At 38.7% G+C, this 23,961-nt stretch overlaps 2 protein-coding genes across 5 annotated transcripts in view; one reads left to right on the forward strand and one right to left on the reverse strand.

The window, feature by feature from the left end:
* PIGF (phosphatidylinositol glycan anchor biosynthesis class F) overlaps nucleotides 1-12,169 on the reverse strand; it is a 33,422-nt gene extending 21,253 nt beyond the window's left edge. For 2 of the 4 annotated variants that reach the window (XM_044925877.2, XM_044925878.2), the window contains exons 1-3: nucleotides 9,643-9,891; nucleotides 8,176-8,267; nucleotides 5,796-5,912 (exon numbers count right to left, since the gene is read on the reverse strand). In XM_044925877.2, the coding sequence (XP_044781812.1) occupies nucleotides 5,796-5,912; nucleotides 8,176-8,267; nucleotides 9,643-9,870 (437 nt within the window). In that variant the 5' untranslated portion in view covers nucleotides 9,871-9,891. Of the gene's footprint in view, nucleotides 1-5,795; nucleotides 5,913-8,175; nucleotides 8,268-9,642; nucleotides 9,892-11,844; nucleotides 11,964-12,032 lie in introns of those variants that run through there. The other 2 variants (XM_006054787.4, XM_025260967.3) reach the window with 2 other exon arrangements.
* A 63-nt stretch (nucleotides 12,170-12,232) lies between these two features.
* CRIPT (CXXC repeat containing interactor of PDZ3 domain) lies at nucleotides 12,233-23,351 on the forward strand. Its single transcript, XM_006054791.4, has 5 exons — nucleotides 12,233-12,383; nucleotides 14,560-14,625; nucleotides 18,687-18,741; nucleotides 21,881-21,984; nucleotides 22,467-23,351. Exons 1-5 carry the CDS (start codon nucleotides 12,368-12,370, stop codon nucleotides 22,529-22,531), a joined length of 306 nt encoding a protein of 101 aa, XP_006054853.1. The 5' UTR covers nucleotides 12,233-12,367; the 3' UTR covers nucleotides 22,532-23,351.
* Nucleotides 23,352-23,961: the final 610 nt, after the last annotated feature.

The raw sequence follows: 23,961 nt of genomic DNA on the forward strand, positions 1-23,961 counted from the left end.
GAATGGATAAGAAAGCTGTGGTACATATACACAATGGAGTATTACTCAGCCATTAAAAAGAATACATTTGAATCAGTTCTAATGAGGTGGATGAAACTGGAGCCTATTATACAGAGTGAAGTAAGCCAGAAAGAAAAACACCAATACAGTATACTAACGCATATATATGGAATTTAGAAAGATGGTAACAATAACCCTGTGTACGAGACAACAAAAGAGACACTGATGTATAGAACAGTCTTATGGACTCTGTGAGAGAGGGAGAGGGTGGGAAGATTTGGGAGAATGGCATTGAAACATGTAAAATATCATGTATGAAACGAGTTGCCAGTCCAGGTTTGATGCACGATACTGGATGCTTGGGGCTAGTGCACTGAGACGACCCAGAGGGATGGTATGGGGAGGGAGGAGGGAGGAGGGTTCAGGATGGGGAACACATGTATACCTGTGGCGGATTCATTTTGATATTTGGCAAAACTAATACAATTATGTAAAATTTAAAAATAAAATAAAATTAAAAAAAAAAACAGCAAATGGATACATGCAAAAAAAAAAAAAATTTAAAGTTCTAAAATCTTCAATCAGTACTTTAAGGTATTTAAAATACTTTCAGTGAATTAGAACTATAGCATAAGTACTTCAAATCAGAACTTTAATTTCTGCTGAAAATGATTACTGGTTAGGAAGAAAAGTATTATTCATATGTTCTATATAACCTCCTTAAATTATAACATTATTTTAAATTAAAGTTGTAACTCAATATAAATAATGTTAATATATTCAAATAATTTCAAAATAACACACAAGTCATTGTTTTTCTTAGGTATTTCATACTAACAGTGCAGAATCACCAGATATTTGAATTTTTAAAATTTTTTGCATAAAAGTGAACATTTAAGGCTAACTCTAACATTAAACAAGTTACTGTATCAGATTATTTCCTACCTCATTCAAAATTGGACATGTGACATATTTATACTAAATCCTTCAAGTGTGATAAAAGTGATAGGGAAGTGATAGGAGGAAACTGAAATATCACTAATGTATGGTAGAGACATGAAGACTTAAGCTCCCCACGACAAAGTTCAAATCAACTTCACGTTAAATCTACTGTAAAAACCATTCTTCCTTCCCTGTGGTTGTCTATGCTTAGCACTCCTTGGTCTGTTACCTAAACCAAGAAAAGTACTAAGACAGATGGTAGTCAGGACTGGGAGCATGAAGTATACAAATGTCTCCTGACAATTGTTAATCCAGTTGACAAACATTTCTTGAGCACTTACTATTTCATAATCTCACTCAACTCTCAGGGTGGGAGGGGCAATACAGGGGCAGGGAATTAAGAGGTATAAACTATCACGTACAAAATAAGCTACAAGGATATATTGTACAACACGGGGAATGCAACCAATATTTTATAATAACTGCAAATGGTGTAAAACCTTTAAAAATTGTGAGTCACTATACTATACACTTGTAACATATAATACAACTATACTTCAAAAAAATTAATTATCAAAAGAAAGAGGCTCAGAAAATGTCTATATAATAAGTTCATGATAAATTACTATGAGAAACTAAGAATGGTTACTCTGTTTCCCTTCAGTTTTAAAGTTTGACTTTATTTAATTTTAAAATATTAGGAATTTATACATATTTAGTCAGTTCTGCTATAATGCTTGTTTTGAAATTTTGAATTTATTCCAATTTGATTGCTATATTAAAGAACAATAGGAGTGATTTTGTCTGTGAGAAACACTGAGTGAACACAAAAACTGCACCCAGTTGAACTGAGCAGCGTATGAATACATACAACATGCACACTCCTCAAACATCTAGCAGCTAATCAAGACAATGTTGTACTGGCATCAGGATATACATTAATGGAATAAGAGCTGAAAGTCCAGAAATGGGATCATGTGCTTATGATCAACTGATTTTCAACAGAGGTGCCAAGATCACTCAGAGGGATAAATGGCCTTTCAACAAATGATGCTAGCACGACGGGAAGCCACGTGCAAAAGAATGAAGTCGGAGACGCTTACTTCACACCATACATAAAAACTAACACAAAATGGATCAAAGACCCAAATTTAAGAATTAAAATTAGAAAGCTCTTAGAAGGAAACACAGGAGTAAATCTTCAACACCTTGGATTTGGCCATGTGTTCTTAAATATGACTCTAAAAGTACAAGCAACCAAAGAAAAATTAGATTTCATCAAAATTAAAACCTTTGTGTCTCAAAGAACACTATCATGGAAGTGAAAAAACAACAGACAGCAAGAGAGTAAATAATATTTTCAAATCATACATCTGATAAAGGACTTGTATCCAGAATACATAAAGAACTCTAACAACTTAACAATAAAAACATAAAAAACTCAATTGAAAAATGAGCAAAGGATCTAAAGAGATATTTCTTTAAGGAAAACATATAACAGCCAATAGGAACAGGAAAAGATGCTTGACCTCACTAGTCAAAAGGGAAATACAAATAAAAAAAACACAAATAGATAATACTTCACACCCATAAGGATAGCAATAATTAAAAAGTCAAATACTAACAGCTGTTGGTGAGGATGTAGGGGGATTGGAGCCCTCACACACTGCTATGGACATGTAAAATGGAACAGCCACATTGAAAAAGTCGGGCGGTTGTTCAAATGATTAAATGTGGAGTTACCATATGACCCAACAACTCCACTGCTTGGCATACACTCAAATAAAATAAAAACATTTATCCATATGCGTTACTTATCTTGATCTTGAAATCATTCTGCAATGTATATCAAATCACTTTAAATATGTATAATTTTTTTTCTTTTTTTTTTTTAATTTTATTTGATTTTTAAACTTTACATAACTGTATTAGTTTTGCCAAATATCAAAATGAATCCGCCACAGGTATACATGTGTTCCCCATCCTGAACCCTCCTCCCTCCTCCCTCCCCATTCCATCCCTCTGGGTCGTCCCAGTGCACCAGCCCCAAGCATCCAGTATCGTGCATCGAACCTGGACTGGCGACTCATTTCATACATGATATTTTACATGTTTCAATGCCATTCTCCCAAATCTTCCCACCCTCTCCCTCTCCCACATATGTATAATTTTATATCATCAATTATTCCTCAGTAAAGTTTAAAAACATAAAATAAAAAACTGTTTCATATTTAAAAATATATCCACACAAAAACCTGCACACAGACTCCTTCAGCAACTTTTTCAGAATAGCAAAAAGTGAAAACTCAGATGTCTATCAGCTGACGAATGGATGAACAAAATGCAGTACATATCCATCCTTATTATTCAACCACAGAAAGGAATACAGTACTAACACATGCTACAACTGGCCTCCCAGGAGGCTCAGTGGTAAAGAATCGCCAGCCAAGCAGGAGACAGGGTTCAAATCCCGGGTAGGGAAGATACCCTGGAGAAGAAAAGGGCAACCCACTCCAGAATTCTTGTCTGGGAAATCCCCTGGACAGAGCAGCCTGGCAGACTAGAGTCCATGGGGTTGCAAAAGAGTCAGACATGACTTAACAACACGCTACAACGTGGATAAACCTCAAAAACATCATGATAAATGAAAATGCCAATCACAAAAGATCACATATTATATGACTCCATTGTTATGAAATGTCCAAAACAGGCAAATCTACAGACAGTAAATAGATTAGTGGTTGCTTAGGGCTTGTTCAGTTGCTAAGTCTCGGCAACCCATGCTATATCCTATCAGGCTCCTCTGTCCATGGAATTTCCCAGGCAAGAATACTGGAGTGGGTTGCCATTTCCTTCTCCAGGGTGCTTACGGCTAGGGGAGAGGAATAAGGGAATTATAGCCAAAGGAAACAGTTTCTTTTTTAGGTGATGAAAATATTCAAAACTGACATATCTGTTGCACATATCTGTGAATACATTAAAAATACTGAATTGGACACTATATAGGTGACATATATGGTGTCTGAATTATATCTCCATACTGTTTAAAAAAACACCTGCCTCCCAGCTGTCTCAGTTCCCCTCACGTATCTGAGCCACACCTTCCACCATCCGCCTTAACTTTTTAACAACCCTCCTTACAAGACGCAACCCCTCCCATATCTACTTGAGACACAGGTTCAATCCTAGGACTGGGAAGATCCCCTGGAGGATGATACGGCAACCCATTCCAGTATTCTTGCCTGGAGAATCCCCATGGACAGAGGAGCCTGGTGGGCTACAGTCCACAGCGTCACAAAGAGTCAGACACGACTGAACACGCGGGCACATGTTCTTCTGAATACCAAATATCTTTTATGATGTGTTACTGACCAAGTTTCTGAGTGTTGCACCTGAATCCCATTTTCTTCACAAGCTCTGTTTACTGCTTAGTTCTGTATAATGCAAGGACTTTTAAGTATGCATCATAGAGTAGAACTGACTGTCCAATCAGATAACAATATCACTCGAAATGCACCATCGGTGCTATCATCAGAAACAGAAAGCAAAGCTGGATACACCATCAATCCAAACCAGTAAGATTTCAAATGATTTTCACTGTTTAAAATTTTCAAACTAAAATGCTAAAGGAAATCAATGCTATTTGGAATAATATGGTAATGATGTAGGAAAAGGTGTTCAAACGGTGATACGCTTTTGTTTTCTAGAGACTTTATGAACACTAGAAGATGGTCCTGAAGGTGTACAAACAGTATGCACTTCAAAAGGAAAAAGTCAGTAACGTATGGAGTCTAGCTACACAGCAAGTATCTGCTCTACTTGGGCTGTTCTCTTCCAAATCACACAAAAATATCACATTCATTTCAGTTTCTATGATTTCACTCATTCCTCTAGCACGCAGTGTCTCCCCTTTCCCCTGAGTCTCACCAAATCTCTTACTCCTGATCTAAGTCTTTCATAGATCATCCCCATTACAGCTCACTCTTCAGGGATATTCCCTGCTACTGAGTTCCTAAAACTTTACTGTTTACACAAATTTAGTCTTATGTTTTTGCTCATCTCATCCCTGCCCTTCGAACATCCAAGCCCCTTAGGGAGAGAATCAGCTGATTCAGGCTCCAAAAACTCTGTTTGTACAAACTCTGTACAAACTGTAAACAGAGTTAAAGGCTCAAGAAGTTTTTGCTGCTGGATGATAAATAGGACAAAATCATGGGTACCAACTAACTTCTAGTTTTCTTAGTTATGACTCAACCAGTTCTGATATAAGTAATTTCAATGCTTTTTAAGAAGCTAAAATTTTAACTTAGTGATGCTAAAAATACATACAGCTACCAAGGGAATAAAATCCTATAAAACCTGCACTTGGATGTCTCACCACAAAAGAGGGTGAACAAGAAACTATGGTTGTTAACACTAAACATTTTTGGCTAATGAATGCCAATTCTACATAATAAGATGTATGGAAGCAATTTTATGGGCACCAATTTTATCACAGTGACAACTGTCCCCAAGGAGTGTTTCCAAAGTTTTCTTTCGGTAGCAGTTTTCTTTTTCCACAAAAGACTAAGTGAAATTCTACCATACAGGGGGAAAAAAGGAAAGCAGAGCTGCTCATGCTGAAGTGGAGGGAGAGGCCTATAGTTCTGCCTGCTTGGGTCCCCCTCGAGTGCACACAACCCTCCCCTGGTCCCAGTCCCCAGCTGCAGTGGGCCCGGAAGGCATCTCTGGGAACCATCCAGGGCTAAGAAACAGTTGCCCTGAATAGAAAAGGACCTCGTTAGTTTTTTAATACTAATTAGTCAGTTTTTTTAATACTTCAAACATCTCTAGAATATAAAATTAAAACTTACCCATTTCTACTGAAAATTCTTAGCCAGGCTTTGAAGTTTGGTCCTAACAAACATAAACAAGGTATAGTAGTAAAAGTGGACAAAATAACCGCAAGTGAAAATGTTTCCAATGCCAACCTAGAAAAAAGAAAACCTTCATTAACTTTTTAAGAACTGTTAAACGTGCATGGACACATTTTGTGTCATTTTTTTTTTAATTTTATTTTATTTTTAAACTTTACATAACTGTATTAGTTTTGCCAAATATCAAAATGAATCCGCCACAGGTATACATGTGTTCCCCATCCTGAACCCTCCTCCCTCCTCCCTCCCCATTCCATCCCTCTGGGTCGTCCCAGTGCACCAGCCCCAAGCATCCAGTATCGTGCATCGAACCTGGACTGGCAACTCGTTTCATACATGATATTTTACATGTTTCAAAGCCATTCTCCCATGTGTCATTTTTATTTAAACAGATTTAATAATATAAACCTACTGTCTTACCAAAATGATGACTATAAAAAATGTTACTAATGAAATGCAAACTATAAAAAACAATCTAGCAGATATGTGGCTCTAACTATAGAATTCAGAAGTGTTAAATGCCCTTTGACATTGAAACTGTCCATTGCAAGAAAACCCACTTCTAGATCACTAACTTTTCCCTCAATAGTCTCTGGAACTTTCTATGCAACCAGTGGTTCAATTTAGCTTATACTGGAACCATATGAAGAACTAGTAAACTAGTTTCTGACTAAGGCCTGAGAATTTGCATTTTGATAAAATGCTGATGCTGTTGGTTTTAGAACCACACTTGGAGAACCACTGCTCCAGACATCCACTCTACTCTAAATGGATTAGACAGAAAACTACCATTTCCTGTTACCAAGGGCTTGTACCCTCTCTAGAAAATAACTGCCTATTAACTTATTGTGTGTACATATAACCAGAAACACACACACACACACAAATATATACACACACAGCTATGTGTGTGTATGTGTATTACATCACTCATTTCACCATGATCATTTATCACTGCTAAGCTGAACTTTCTTCAACTACTGTGTGCATAAGACATATTCAAGAATCTGCCTTTCCCTAATTAAAAATTTTTCAGTTTAGAAAAGGTATTTAGTCAAATTTTACCTTTCAACTGTAAACATTAGCTTATTATGTAATTAAATACAGCAAGCTGCTGCTGCTGCTGTTGCTGCTAAGTCACTTCAGTCGTGTCTGACTCTGTGCAACCCCATAGATGGCAGCCCACTAGGCTCCCCCAACCCTGGGATTCTCCAGCCAAGAACACTGGAGTGGGTTGCCATTTCTTTCTCCAATGCATGAAAGTGAAGAGTGAAAGTGAAGTCGCTCAGTCATATCCTACTCTTAGGACCCCATGGACTGCAGTCTACCAGGCTCCTTCATCCATGGGATTTTCCAGGCAAGAGTACTGGAGCGGGGTGCCACTGCCTTCTCCAATACAGCAATCTACTGACTTTTAAGAAAACAAACTTTTCGAGCAGTTTAGAATCACATTTACTAGGAACTGATATGCTGTTTATTTTGCCAACAAAGGTCCATCTAGTCAAGGCTATGGTTTTTCCTGTGGTCATGTATGGATGTGAGAGTTGGACTGTGAAGAAGGCTGAGTGCCGAAGAATTGATGCTTTTGAACTCTGGTGTCGGAGAAGACTCTTGAGAGTCCCTTGGACTGCAAGGAGATCCAGCCAGTCCATTCTGAAGGACATCAGCCCCGGGATTTCTTTGGAAGGAATGATGCTAAAGCTGAAACTCCAGTACTTTGGCCACCTCATGCGAAGAGTTGACTCATTGGAAAAGACTCTGATGCTGGGAGGGATTGGGGGCAGGAGGAGAAGGGGATGACAGAGGATGAGATGGCTGGATGGCATCACTGACTCAATGGACGTGAGTCTGCATGAACTCCGGGAGTTGGTGATGGACAGGGAGGCCTGATGTGCTGCGATTCATGGGGTTGCAAAGAGTCGGACATGACTGAGCGACTGAACTGACCGAACTGATATGCTGTTTATAACTAATTTATATGTATCATTATAATCAGTTTCCTTACAGGTTCTAAGGACTTACGATTACCAGTATCATACACTTACTGGTATATGACAATTTCTCATGTACCTCCCTCCTCAGGCAACTGGGTAACAGAAGGCTAGGTAATAGGAGCATTTAGTGAATTAAGTTATTTCACTGTCTTTTAAAAAAATAAATAACACTGGCAAGGAAAGGCAATGATGTCAGTATCCTTCTGTGATCCATTAACTGAACACACCATTTTATTTCTCTAATCACCAACAGAATCAGCATTTGGTTTTACCAATGACTGTTTTAAAATATAATTGGCTTAAGGTACACATTTCAGACTTACTCTATTAGTGGTGCTCCATACAGAACAAAAATTACATGAAAGAATAAACAAGACGTAAGAAAGTAGATACAGCATTTCAAAAATCTGGTTACCTAAAAAAAGAAATGAACAATTTAAAGAATCAAGAGTGCCTGAAGGACAGCAGATACTTTGAATTTTATCTACAAATACAACTTGGTCCCACACTGAGTGGTACAGGGGACTATTCTTTGGATATGCTCCTCAAGTCAGATCACATATGCTTTGCACAACACTTTTAAAAAGCCTAAAAGATAAGAATCGACCTCCATATTCCACACACCTAACCAACAGCAGAGTCAGAAAACATTTTTGTTCCTCTGCTGCTGCTGCTGCTAAGTCGCTTCAGTCGTGTCCGACTCTGTGCGACCCCATAGACGGCAGCCCACTAGGCTACTCTGTCCCTGGGATTCTACAGGCAAGAATACTGGAGTGGGTTGCCATTTCCTTCTCCAATGCATGAAAGTGAAAAGTGAAAGTGAAGTCGCTCAGTCGTGCCCGACTCTTAGCGACCCCATGGACTGCAGCCTACCAGGCTCCTCCGTCCATGGGATTTTCCAGGCAAGAGTACTGAATTATGCTGTTAAGCAGTATTTATGAAATATTTACCGATAAGAGTGCTAGGATACACAAAAAACAAATAGTCCTTATTGTGTGATAATGTTACACGTAAAATATTTATAGAAAATAAAAACTATAATAAATCTTTTTCATTTTAAAACAAAATTCCTAGAAAAACTGGACAAAAATTACAATATTAAATAATTCCCCAAATCATATTTATGTTATTATAAAAAAGGTCTGCATGTTTGAAAATCAGCATGTGGGACCTACTTGACTTCAAGAAGATCTAATGGTAAAACACACACTGAGCTTCTTATATCAAAGGGCAGTAAACATGTTTTAAATTATCTAATAGCATACATATAGTACTGAATAATGTTCAGTGAGGACTTTTCAAATAATAGTTGTGTTACACTGTAATAAATATTCCAGAAAATAAATTCCAATATCTGAAACTTCAACTACTATTTAGTCAAGGAAGGCCATGTTTGAAACAAGAGCTACCGAGGTGGTTTATTTTATAATGTCTAAAAAACCCATTGTGTCTTTCAGAAATGCAAAAGATGCATGAAAATAAACTGATATGTCTTATAAAGTTTAAAGGTGCAATTGCTACATGCTTTTATCTTCATCATGTTTTATGATGACATAAAACATGACTATATAGGTTCACAATACTATGATATCCAATGAACTCATGGCAAGAATCTATCAAACCTTATGGACAATCTTTCAGCAAGCAATACACTACTGATTTGGGGGTGAAAATATCAGCTTCTTTATTCACTGTAAATAGCCTAATAAGTGCTTGACTAATACTTAATCCTTCAAGTAAAAGAAAAATTACCTACATCTAAAAATCATTTATCAAGAAATAAGCCTTACCTTGTATGATAATGAACTTCTTTTAGAAGACACATTTGGTTTCACTACTAAATACAATACTAAATTGACGGCAGTTACAGAAACAGAACAGATGCATAACCATGTCAAGTGTGTCTCCAATATTGAGAAGTTCTCCAAGAAGAATGATGGAATGAAGATGCTTAGGATAATTGAAAATATGCATAAAAGATGGGTATACAGTAGTTTCTTGATGTCAGTATCTTTCATGGTGTTTTCTTGAGTGGCTATCTAATGAAAAACAAATTAAGAAAAGAACATAGACAATAATGACTTTTTGCATTGTCCTAAATGCTTAGACATCTAAAAATAAGCCATGAACCAAAGTCAGTTTTCTATGGGCAAAAATGTCTAAGTATCTAGAGCACAGGGAGATGCATATGTGGAAATATACATGTAGACTAATATGGTACAAACTGTTCTCACAGCCTAAAAAAGGACACATTAACTAATTTCTTAAATATTTGTGTTTAGTTTCTGCAACATGCTCATGTGCTAGGACTATTTAAGCAATCCATTGTACTTTTCCTTTCCTTTTTTTCTTTGCCAAAATCAGAGGTGAAAACAAAGGAAATAGGTTAATAACTAGCCCTTTTGGAATTATAAGCTATGCATTCTAGGAACCCCATAATACACTTTGGCTGGACTGTTGGCATTTTTTACCATTACAGACCTTTGTCTAACATCACAGTAGTTCACATTTTCTAGCAAATGCCAAGTAACACCAGGTACACACTGGAATACTCAAATGGTAGCCAGTGTTATCAAGAGCCTTCAAAGAACATTATGCTAAACCAAGGAATCCCAGCGCTGCAAAAATACCAAAATGGCAATGTCCGTTACAGATGCCAGATTCCAACCAAAAGCAGGGTATGAATGAAAGGAAGAAAAATATTTACTTTCTTTCTATAAAACACATATTTGATGTATGTACATATTTACAAATTACCTAACAGAGAGCTTATACGTGGTATGGACTGATGTTAAGTAAGGAGTTTATTAAAGTAATAGTCCACAGGTTACACTGTGGTGAACAGTCCAGAAAAACTTATATAAACATACATATAGATATGGACAATGTGCTCATTCACGCAGTCGTGTCCGATTCTTTGCGACCCTACAGACTGTAGCCTGCCAGGCTCCTCTGTCCAAGGGATTGTTCCGGCCAGAATCGAACTCAGGTCTCCTGAGTTTCCGGCTTTGCAGGCACTGTGGAGAAGGAAATGGCAACCCACTCCAGTATTCTTGCCCAGAACATCTCATGGATAGAGGAACATGGCGGGCTACAGTCCACAGGGTCGCAGAGTCGAACAGGACTGAGTGACTGAGCACTCTACCTACAGCTGAGCCACCAGGGAAGCCTATATATACACACACACATATATATATGCATATGTATATATTTTATAGATACACACACACAGAGGACACCCACTAGGGCAAAAGGGCGAATCCACACCTTATCCCAACGTTCTCATTAATTCACACCTATACTTTTCAAAGGCAAATATTAATACTTTACTGATAAGGAAACAGGCTAAAACAGATTAAGAAATACTCCAAGGTCTCAAGCTCTCAAGTGCTAAAGCCATTTCAAAACCTAGCCTCGCTGATATATACGCACCAAGGGGGTCGAAAAGAGAATGAATGGCAAGAAAGGAAATGTTTCTCACAGGTGCTACGCTCAGTTGAGGGCCGGGGAGGGAGATCTAGAATATATTCTCTCAATAGACAACCCTTCAGATATTTTCTGGGCCACCCTCAGAATCCCAACTGACCAAGCAGATCTGGACCTAAGACAGTGAGCGGTACCCAAACTTAGCTTGCGGAATGAGTGAATGAACAAAGAGTTGGTCCAGTGCTGCCCTTCTGAGAAACCAGCCCTGCGTTAGGTCCTGGCCAGCCGAGGACAACTCTGGTCAGGTGCCCTCTCAGGTGGCCAGGAACCCGGCATCCGCAGTCAGACCTGACCCAGGCCCTCAAGCCCTGCAGAGGTAGAGAAGGCCCTTCTGAGCGACTCCTAGCCTTGGCGGGACATGAACCTGGAGCTTCATCCCAAATTGTATCGCTCTGGACTCTGCCTAAGCCTGCCTCAGCCGACCGGAGTGTAGGCAGCGAGGAACGAGCTGAGAAACATAATCAAAGAACACAGACGTGGAGACCAACGGAAACAGAGGTACAGACACAGAAAGACGTATCTGAAAGACGCCAGTCCATCACGGCAACCCTTGGGTAACGCCGGAAGGGCGGCGCTCGAGGGGCAGGCAGGCGCCAACTGGCCGGGGACAGAGATTTCCGGCCAGTTGGGCAGTTGGCGAAAGTGGCTTGCAGCCTCGGGAGGCTCGCATGTAGGGGCGTTCGGCTGGGCTTACCTATCCTCCGCCCGCCGAACGGAAGCGAGGGTTACTACCTCCCACCATCAGGTGCCACTCACTGCCCTGAGCCTTGCGCAGGCGCAGCCTGTGGGGCGGAGACCCAAGGCCTCACAGCCAATCGCAAAAGTGGAGGGGCGGACCAAGAAGCCAGCCCCGCCTTCTCGCTCGCGTTTATTCCTCCCGCTGCTTTCCAGGTGCAGGATAGGCGGGGCGAAGGGCCGTGGGGCCGGAAGTGGGTTTTAGTAACCCGGAAGGGGAGTTCTTTCTTGGCTGTAGTGTTGGTATCTTCCAGCTGCTGCTTGTTCTGCGGCTGAGGGTATCATCGCGAAAGGATGGTGTGCGAAAAATGTGAGTTAAGGAGACTTTTCTCCGGGAGAAAGAGGCTGCGAGACCCTAATTCGAACTCCCCGGGAACTCTGCCCTTTGTTTTTCCTTCGGCCACAGGCCTCTGATTCTAGTCTCTGTCCTTCTGTCTTGCTATTTGACCATTCCGGCCCCTCCCCAATGACCGTATAGTCCTGTATCTGTTGGATTCGGGGTGGTCTCAGTTTTGCCCCCGTTTTTTCTATTTCGGTTGCTTCCCCTTGACCCCGGCTATCATCCTGTACTGCTTCTTGATAGGCTCCCTCGCTTCACAGACCCTCAGGGTTGGAATGGATCTTAAAAATCACTTCCACAACATCTGGAGTTGCTGGATTTAGCAAATAAAAGTACCGGACGCCCAGATAAATTTGAATTTCAGGTAAACAACGAATACCTTTTAGTGTGAATATGTCCTATGCAGTATTTGAGACTTGGCCCTGTTTGCTGCTCCTTACTACTGTTAAGTGCTTTGTCCCAAAGCACGCACTTTTACGACATTCTTTACTGAAAAAGTATTCTTTGTTTATCTGAAATTTAAATCTCACTGGCTGTCCTGTGCTTTATCTGACAAGCCTAAATGAGGATCCCACCCAATGACTTAAGTGCTCTTTGCATGAATGCCTAGAGTACTGAGGCACGGGCCTAGGAGAATCTTACCATCTTCAAAGAAGTCCCTGTAGTTTTCACTGGCTTTTAGAGAAGTCCTTCCTCCTTATGGACTTCCCTGATGGCTCAGAATCTATAGAATCTGCCTGCAGTGCAGGTAGACCCGGGTTCCGTCTCGCGGTCCGGAAGATCACCTGGAGAAGGAATGGCAACCCACTCCGGTATTCTTCCCTGGAGAATTCCATGGACAGAGCAGCCTGGCAGGTTACAGTCCATGAGGTCGCAAAGAGTCAGACAGGACTGAGCGACTAACACTTTCCTCCTTATAGTTGCCATTCGGTGACTCTAACGCTAACCCTGGACAGTTCTAGAAAATATGATTTTTTGACGTCACAAACTGGTTATAGGTTTGAAAAGAGCTGTCATATCCTCAAATACCTTTTTCCTACCGTTAGGTATGTCTGACTCTTCTGTAAAAAGATTCAAGTCCTCATATCGTGATAATAATTAACATGATCCGTTTTGTTTATATCCCCATAGTATATAAAAACTTTGAACACAAACGCCTGTGAGTTTGAATCAGAGTTTTTATATTAGGTGAAAGAATGACCATGGATGGTTTCTTTATTAAATTCTCAGAGTAGAGAAAATTGGTGTTTTTATATTTGGAGCCTGGCATTCGGGAGGACCCTCCACAATAAAGCCTCAGCTTACGTTTTAAACTTCATTTTCACTAACCCTTATTTTCTTCACTTCAGCCAAACCAAACTGTTTTGTGTGCCTGACCTGAGTTTTCCATGCTTTTCCCCCGGATGTGTTGTTTATCCAGGTTACCTTCATCCTCTTTTCTCCTCTTACCAGTCCCATTGCCACTAACCCTCTCTATTGCCTTCCCCACAAAGGTTTCCTGGATTTCCCTGATCAAGGTTATTTTTTCTTCCATGGGATTTCTCCTAATACTACAATTGTGAATTGTTATACTGTTTATTTTCCAGCTTATATTTTAGTTGAATAGTTCTTAACTTTTGGGGGTGGTTCTCTGAGCCCTTTGAGAATGTGATGAAAGCTATGGACTTAGTATAGTCTACTTAAAAATGAATATACAAAAAGTTTGTGTATGGTTTTGTCTTATTCATATATCGTCTGTGGCCTACCTGTGAGACTCAGACTAAGGACTACTGTTGGGGAAATCAGTGTGCTATAAACTCTTTGAAATCTAGACCTATATCTAACTCATTTTACTTTTCTCTGTACTTTGTACAATGGCTTATACATCAGAGATGCTTAGTAAATATTTATGGAATGAATAGATTTATCAGATTTGTTTATACACATACAGAGGAAGCCTATTATATCCACAGTTTTGACTTGAGAGTCAGTTATCCATTGCCCACAGTTAATATCTTAAGTGTCAGTTTAGTGGCCCTGACCCCAACATTAACAAGCTTGTACATATTATGACTGGTGATACCATTGTGAACTTTAGGCACAATGTAGTGTATTTATTAGATAGTAAACACTAATCTCCCTTGTTTTTACTATCTTTTTAAAACAGGTGAAAAGAAACTTGGTACTGTTATCACTCCAGATACATGGAAAGATGGTGCAAGGAATACCACAGGTATTTTTCCTTTTAGAACATAGATATTGAATCAGATACTTCCTGTGAATAATGTTTTCATTTTCGTATGATTTGTAAAATGAAATATTGTTATATGTACAACATACTTTATTTATTAAACATTAAAGAATACTAGATCTCCCAACAGTTTAATATATTCTTCTATTTCGTTCTTTCAGTGATGTGTCAGGGTTCCTGATTTGGTAGAAAGGAAATAGCAAAATAATTAAATGAATTTTAAGCAACAAGTGCATCATCAGATCAGATCAGATCAGTCGCTCAGTCATGTCCGACTCTTTGCGACCCCATGAATCGCAGCACGCCAGGCCTCCCTGTCCATCACCAACTCCTGGAGTTCACGCAGACTCACGTCCATCGAGTCAGTGATGCCATCCAGCCATCTCATCCTCTGTCGTCCCCTTCTCCTCCTGCCCCCAATCCCTCCCAGCATCAGAGTCTTTTCTAATGAGTCAACTCTTCACATGAGGTGGCCAAAGTACTGGAGTTTCAGCTTTAGCATCATTCCTTGCAAAGAAATCCCAGGGCTGATCTCCTTTAGAATGGACTGGTTGGATCTCCTTGCAGTCCAAGGGACTCTCAAGAGTCTTCTCCAACACCACAGTTCAAAAGCATCAATTCTTCGGGGCTCAGCCTTCTTCACAGTCCAACTCTCATTTGATTAAACTTAATTAGGGTTAGTATTGAAAGCCTCTTTTCCTCACCTGATTTTTATATTCTTGAACAAATTATTTAAATGTTTTCACCGTCATAATCATTAAATACAGTGAGGATTTTTTCAGAGGGAACAAAAAGAAATATTTTCACTATTCAGTGTCACTGGCAGTAAAGTAGTGGCGTCTGGATTTTACATTAGATAGAGTAAATATAGACCCATTTCCAAAGTCCTACATTGAGTCTGAGGAATAAGATGATTGCCTTTTTCCCACCACCACACCCTGCCCCCCATCCCCAACCATGCTGTGAAGCTTGCAGGATCATAGTTCCCTGATTAGGGATCGAATCCACCCCCTTGGCAGTGAAAGCGCAGTCGTAACCATGGACTGCCAGGGAATTCCTATAATGATTGCCTTTTATCCAAATTTTATTCTCCTCGTAAAAAATTGTTTTATTTTTAAGTAGTGTCTTTAAAACCTGGCTTTTAAATGAAGATTTTTGAAAATGTTGATATAGGCTAGTCTACATGGAATGTTAGGTCAGTGAATCAAGACAAACTGGAAGTGGTCAAACAGGAGATGGCAAGAGTGAACATCAACATTTTATGAATCAGTGAACTAAAATGGACTGGAATGGGTGAATTTAACTCAGATGACCATCATATCTACTACTGTGGGCAAGAATCCCTTACAAAAAATGGAGTAGCCATCATAGTCAACAAAAGAGTCCAAAATGCAGTACTTGGAAGCAATCTCAAAAACAAAAGAATGATCTCTGTTCGTTTCCAAGGCAAACCGTTCAGTATCACAGTAATCCAGGTCTGTGCCCCAACCAGTAATGCTGAACAAGCTGTAGGTTCTATGAAGACCTACAAGACCTTCTAGAACTAACACTCAAAAAAGATGTCCTTTTCATTATAAGGGACTGGAATGCAAAAGTAGGAAGTTAAGAAACACCTGGAGTAACAGGCAAATTTGGCTTTGAGGTACAAAACAAAGCAGGTCAAAGGTTAACAGTTTTGCCAAGAGAACTCACTGGTCATAGCAAACACCCTCTTCCAACAATACAAGAGAAGACTGTAAACATGGACATCACCAGATGGTCAATAGCGAAATCAGATTGATTATATTCTTTGCAGCGATAGATGGAGAAACTCTAAATAAGACCAGGAGCTGACTGTGGCTCAGATCATGAACTCCTTATTGCCAAATTCAGACTTAAATTGAAGAAAATAGGGAAAACTACTAGACCATTCAGGTATGACCTAACTCAAAACCCTTAGGATTATACAGTGGAAGTGACAAATAGATTCAAGGGATTAGATCTGATAGAGTGCCTGAAGAACTATGGGTGGAGGTTCATGACATTGTACAGGAGGTAGTGATCAAGACCATCCCCAAGAAAAAGAAAGGCAAAATGGCTGTCTGAGGAGGCCTTACAAATAGCTGAGAAAAGAAGAGAAGCTAAAGCAAAGGAGAAAAGGAAAGATATACCCATTTGAATGCACAGTTCCAAAGAATAGCAAGGAGACATAAGAAAGCCTTCCTCAGTGATCAATGCAAAGAAATAGAGGAAAACAATAGAATGGGAAAGACTAGAGATCTCTTCAAGAAAATTAGAGATACCAATGGAACATTTCAAGCAAAGATGGGCACAATAAAGGACAGAAATTGTATGGATCTAACAGAAGCAGAAGATATTAAGAAGAGGTGGCATAAACACACAGAACTATACAAAAAAGATATTCATGACCCAGATAACCACGATGGTGTGATCACTGACCTAGAGCCAGACATCCTGGAATGCAAAGTCATGTGGGCCTTAGAAAGCATTACTACGAACAAAGCTAGTGGAGGTGATGGAATTCCAGTTGAGCTATTTCAAATCCTAAAAGATGATGCTGTGAAAGTGCTACACTCAATATGCCAGCAAATTTGGAAAACTCAGCTGTGGCCACAGGACTGGAAAAGATCAGTTTTCATTTCAATGCCAAAGAATGTTCACACTATTGCACAATTACACTCATCTCACATGCTAGCAAAGTAATGCCCCAAATCCTCCAAGCCAGACTTCAACAGTACGTGAACCATGAACTTCCAGATATTCGAGCTGGTTTTAGAAAAGGCAGATGAACCAGAGATCAAATTACCAACATCTGTTGGATCATTGAAAAGGCAAGAGAGTTCCAGAAAAACATCTACTTCTGCTTTATTGACTACACCAAAACCTTTGACTGTGTCGATCACAACAAACTGGAAAGTTCTTCTAGACATGGGAATACCAGACCACCTGACCTGCCTCTTGAGAAATCTGTATGCAGATCAAGAAGCAACAGATAGAACTGGACATGGAACAACAGACTGGTTCCAAATCAAGAAAGGAGTACGTCAAGGCTGTATATTGCCACCCTGTTTTTTAACTCATATGCAGAGTATATCATGAGAAACACTGGGCTGGATGAAGTACAAGGTGGAATCAAGATTGCCGGGAGAAATATCAATTACCTAAGATATGCAAATGACACCACCAGAAATAGAGAGTCTCTTGATGAAAGTGAAAGAGGAGAGTGAAAAAGTTGGTTTAAAACTCAACATTCAGAAAACTAAGATCATGGTGTCTGGTCCAATCACTTCATGGCAAATAGATGGGGAAACAATGGAAACAGTGAGAGACTTTATTTTGGGGGGGCTCCAAAATCACTGCAGATGGTGAGTGCAGCCATGAAATTAAAAGACACTTACTCCTTGGAAGAAAAGTTATGACCAACCTAGACAGCCTATTAAAAAGCAGAGATGTTAACTTTGCCAACAAAGGTCCGTCTAGTCAAGGCTATGATTTTTCCAGTGGTCATGTATGGATGTGAGATTTGGAATGTGAAGAAACCTGAGCGCCGAAGAATTGATGCTTTTGAACTGTGGTGTTGGAGAAGACTCGTGAGAATCCCTTGGACTGCAAGGAGATCCAACCTAGTCCATTCTGAAGGAGATCAGCCCTGGGATTTCTTTGGAGGGAATGATGCTGAAGCTGAAATTCCAGTACTTTGGCCACCTGATTGCGAAGAACAGAGTCATTTGCAAAGACCCTACTGCTGGGAAAGATTGAAGGCAGGAGGAGAAGGGGACGACAGAGGATGAAGTGGTTGGATGGCATCACCAACTTGATGGACATGAGTTTGAATAGGCTCTGGGAGTTGGTGATGGGCAAGGAAGCCTGGCATGCTGCAGTCCATGGGGTCCCAAAGAGTCGGACACAACTGAGCAACTGAACTGAACTGATTGGTTAGAAGTCAAAAAATGAACATTCTAATTGTTATATGTTGCATGTCTATGTTATTATGTGAAATGTGTAGAAATAACCCACTAAAATGTATGTATATTTCAATACAGAAAGTGGTGGAAGAAAGCTGAACGAAAATAAGGCTTTGACCTCAAAAAAAGCAAGGTAGGTAAAAGAGCATCTGTACAGCAGTGATAAATTTCCACTCTTTTTACTATTAAGTCTATTGGAATGAATTTGTTTTGCCTCATTCTGTTGTAATAAAGCATAGACTTAGGTACTTCCCAGGGTGTATAACCAAGCTATCTGTTACATCCTATTGGTTTCACCCTGTTCTTTTCACTGTATCAATATATGAAGATATTATGTATTATTTTTATAATTTGACCAGAAAATAGTACTTATTTTTAGTAGTTCTTAGTTTTTTTATGAATCACAGGCAGCAGACAAATGTGGACAGATCATGAGCTCTAAAGTCAGACATAAATTTGAATCTAGACTTTGTACTGTCTAGTTCTAGAACCTTAAGCAAGTCAAAACAGTTCCTTAACTTTCCTGAACATTGCTTTTTTACCGAGGAATGGGGATAAAAATGTGTCCCACCATAAAAACAGTTTTTGACACTATGCTCTACTATATTCAGTTTTAAAAGCCCCATAAATTCTTCCAGCTGCCATCCATTTTCTTGCTTCCTTTTATAGCAGAACTTTTCAAAAGCCGTATCTAGAGTACTTTCTCAGTGTACTGAGTTCTATTCACTCCTTCAGCCACTGTAGTCAGGCCTCTCTCTACCACACTCCTAAACCTACTCTTGTCAAGATCACACATGAACTTTGAAACTGTTGGCTACTTCTCAGTTCTTACCTTTCTTAACCTTCAACAGCGTGCTCTCTCTCTCTTTTTTTTTTGCAACTATTTATTCTCTTGGCTTTGAGATACCACATTCTCCTTTCCTCTTAACTCACTAACTGTTCCTTCTCAATCCAGTACTTGTAGACTCAATCCTAGACATTTTTTCCCCATTTATAAATTTGCTATCTCTCCTCAAGTGACTTTAGTCCAGCACCTTTAAATTCAAACTGTATGTTAATGACTTCCATGTGTATATCTCATTATGACTTTTCTGAACTCCAGACATATATCCAGTTGCCTCCTTGACTTTTCTAATTTGATGTTTGACAGGTATCCTCTTTTTCCTTCAGTCTAATCATAGTCTTCTCGTCATGGCTCTGGGGTTCAATCTACTTGTACAAACCAAAATTCCTCACTGATTTCTTCATTTCATTTACTTCCCATATCCATTACCGAGTTCTATGGCTCTACTACCAAAAAGCAACCCGAATCCACCTTCTTCTGCTCATCTCACTGCTAATACCCTCTTCTAAACCATCATTATTATTTCTTATTGAATACTGTAATAACTTCTGTCTCCCTGTTTCCTCTATGATTCCCTATACTTCATTCTCATAATAATCAGCATGGTTCCTTAAAGGATATGTAACTCCTTTGCTTGGGTTTCTTTTTACATTGAATAAAATCTAGGCCCTGTGCCATGTTCTCACAGATCCTTTATGGTCTGGCCCCTCCTACCTCTGTGACTTTCCATTGAGCCAACTCTTGAATCAGATTTGCCAAGCCCACTCTCATTGGAAGAGGTTTTGCTTACTGTGCCTTCTTCCTAGAACTCATCCCTAAGAGCTCACATAGCTGGCTCCTTCTGGTTACTTGAGTCGCAGCTGAAATGTCATTTCTTCAGAGATAGTCCCTAACCAGCATCTAAACGAATGTCTTCCTTCCTTCCTTCCCCTCCTGTCCACCACAGTATCCTCTTTGAATTTTCTCTACAACAGGTATTACTGTCTTAAAAGTGTGGTTGTCTCCTTACTTACTGTCTATCTCCTCTCACAAATGTCAACTGGATGAGGACAGAAGCTTTGTCAAGTTCATCTTTGGCTTTTAATTATAAAGCTTCTAATACATAAAGTGCCTTACACATAAAAGGTGTTTATTAAATAATGAGTATAAAATAGCATAATAGACTTAAACTTCAGTGCATTGTCTCATTGTGTATTGTTGAATGACCTATTGATGTCTTCTAAGATCATTCAGTTATTATTGACCAAGTTGTTCCTTTTATAGAGCGTACAGTTTTAGGTCCTAGTTCCTTTATGCTCCCAAACTTACTTCAGTAACATTAATAAGTAGCTATTACTTTGGGGTATTTTAAATGTCTCACTTTGGGAAGTGTACATAAGATTTCTGAGATATTAAAATGTACATTTTAGAAAAATATATAGTTCTAAGAAAAAGTAATCTCTAGATTTGTAAGTTCAAACAAATTGAGCTTGTTATTCAAAGGAAGAATCAGGTTCGCTCTTACTTCCCTTGTGGGAAGTAAAGTGACATTCTTTTGGATTTAGAAAAATTAACCTTTGAAAATGAGCTATCGTATTGTACCCAAGAGAAGAAACCAGGTCTCGACAGTGTTGGTGTTCAGTATGTGAGTTCAGTTACAAAAAGTTACTGCCAATTTGATGGGAAGTATTTCCTCTGAAATTATTTTGCACTCCAGTTACAGTAAGGTGGCATTTTCATTTAATAGAAACTTTTTATCCAAAAAAGTTTACATCAGTTAATTGAAAATATCAGCTAAACTAGGCAGTCATGAAGAGATACACATACCTTATTTTAAGTCAAACCATATAACTGTACATATATTTCATCAATTTACATTGAAACAAGACTTTTTGAATATGAGTCTGCTTTATCATTTGCCTTATATAAATCATAACCAGAATATATATTTTCAGTATCTTTAAAGTAGCTCAAAAACTGATACTTTTCAAGTGCCAAGTCCTTCCATTTAGAATTTTTTCTCAATTTTTAAGTTTTCTTACCCATGACTAATGCTGTAGCAGTTTTAATGATTCACTCTTTTCTGGTCATCCTAAAGTCTTCACTTAGTTTTTAATAGAATCAGTTACTTTTTTTGTACTCTTCATTTCATGAGTTTCCATAATATTTAATTGTATCACATGAATAGATTGACAAATATAACTATTATAAACAGGTTTGGGATTAAGTACAGATGACTCTTTATAAGCATACAGCTTACATGGAAGGGGCAGAAGTGTGCAGGTATGTTAAGAGAGTAGCCAGTTAGAAGAGTGCTATGCCCATCAATTGTAGAGTTTTATAGAGGGACCGGAGGGCATAAATTAATCACATTTGTTGCTTAAGTGAGGTTATTTAAGAGTATTTCTATTGTAGTGTACATTTTTCTTTCTTTAAAAAAAATCTCTAGGTTTGATCCATATGGAAAGAATAAGTTCTCCACTTGCAGAATTTGTAAAAGTTCCGTACACCAGCCAGGTTCTCATTATTGCCAGGGCTGTGCCTACAAAAAGGGTAAGTTTCTCTTAATACCACTTTTATATTCATATCAAATGTACTTCTTTGGATATTGATTTGGATAACACAGTAAAAGAGTAGTTGTTGTTTTTGTTGTTAAGTCGCTTCAGTCGTGTCCGACTCTGTGCGATCCCATAGACGGCAGCCTACCAGGCTCCCCGTCCCTGGGATTCTCCAGGCAAGAACACTGGAGTGGGTTGCCATTTCCTTCTCCAATGCATGAAAGTGAAAAGTGAAACCTTCATAAACCTTATTTGTCAGATAAATGCTGTTTTTTCTAAAGCAAAGTATACAGAATGTGTCATAGTTAAAAGTATATTCGTTTTCTCTTTTCTGATGCTGTTTAATTTTTTTTTTTTTTACCTTCAGCAGTGACTTAAATAAACCAAATCATTGATATTGGTTAAATATTTGATTGGTATAATTAGTTGTTGTTAACACTTGATTGCTTACATGAGTTTTCTGTTTGTTTGTTTTAGGCATCTGCGCTATGTGTGGGAAAAAGGTTTTGGATACCAAAAACTACAAGCAAACGTCTGTTTAGATGTATTGAAATTTCTGGTTTTCCGTATGATTTTACTTTTTGCTTTGAATTTTCAAGGCATAACTTAGATGTTCAAGTTACAAGATAACATGTCTTAAGTAAACCAGGGAAGCAGACTGGTATTCTTTCTTTTGCTGTCAAGAAGTTCAGCAGCAATGTAACTAGTTTTCTGCCTCACGCTTTTCTTTACAAACATCTTATTTAACTGGAGTAAGTAACAAATCTAACAAAAATATTTTCCTGGTTCTGTATGCACTTTTTAATTTATCATTACTCATATAATTTTTATTCTTTTTCCCTCTACATTATAGATAGCGCAAAAGTAAGAAGGAAGTTATTGATATATGGCTTTGAATTTGGCATTCAGACTTGTAACCCTTCCCTCATTCCCTGTTGGTTGTGTAGTTTTAGGATCAGCGGTTCCTTAATTAATGGCAGCATCATAGGGCATTTAAATATCTGAGCCCATTATCGTTAAATAGTTCCTTAAATAAATTAGCCCAGACCCAAATTCAACAAAAGTTGTTTTTATGTTATTTTTTATTCATTTGTGAAGCCAAAGTGCCAATACCTTTCATATGAGAACAGGAACTCAGGGGACAACCCACATATGTCCAAAAAAATACACTGGATTTCAGAAAAACACGTATCACCTTGAATTCAGGCCATCATGAAAGCCAGAAGAACATTGTGCATCCATAATGATGTATAGTTGAATGAATCACCATTCTTTGGGAAAGTGCTTTGAAGCAGACACCAAACATTTTTTTAACCTCCTCTTCTTTTCCCTCCCCCACCAAAAATAAATAAACAAAGCAAACATTTTGACTCCTTTTTTAATATATATATAATGTAGACTGCTAAAAGACTGCTTTGAGATTTGTTTTTTTTTTAACTGTAGTGTAGTTGATTTACAGTGTTGTGTTAATTTTTGCTGTGTACAACAGAATGATTCAGGTATATGTGTATATGCATTGTTTTTTAAATTCTTTGCCATTATGCTGTATCACAAGATACTGAATACTTTCCCTGTGCTATGCAGTGAGACCCTGTTGTTCATCCATTCTGTGCATCTGCTAACCCCAAACTCCCAGTCCATCTCCCCACCCCACCGCCCCCTTGGCAGTCACAAGGTTGTTCTCTCTGTCTGTGAGTCTCTTTCTGTTTCTTAGGTTCGTTTGTGTCATATTTTAGATTCTGCCTTTAAGTGAAATCATATGGTATCCGTCTTTCTGACCTCACTTAGTACAGTAATTTCTAAGGCCGACATGTTAATTGGACATTATTTCATTCTTTTAATGGCTGAGTAATAAATTCCATTGTATGTGTCAGTCTTTTGAATTGTAGTTTTGTCTGAATATATGCCCAGGAGTTGGATTGCTGGATCATATGTTAGTTCAATTTTTAGTTTTTTGAGGAACCTTCATAGT

This window comes from Bubalus bubalis, chromosome 12 (genome assembly GCF_019923935.1).
Source record: "Bubalus bubalis isolate 160015118507 breed Murrah chromosome 12, NDDB_SH_1, whole genome shotgun sequence".
Classification (NCBI taxonomy): domain Eukaryota; kingdom Metazoa; phylum Chordata; class Mammalia; order Artiodactyla; family Bovidae; genus Bubalus; species Bubalus bubalis.

Excerpts from the sequence above, each read along its gene's own strand:
- CRIPT (XM_006054791.4), top strand. Across the intron at positions 18,742-21,880 it reads TTGACCTCAAAAAAAGCAAG|GTTTGATCCATATGGAAAGA; the intron begins GTAGGTAAAAGA and ends AAAAATCTCTAG. Across the intron at positions 21,985-22,466 it reads GGGCTGTGCCTACAAAAAGG|GCATCTGCGCTATGTGTGGG; the intron begins GTAAGTTTCTCT and ends TGTTTGTTTTAG.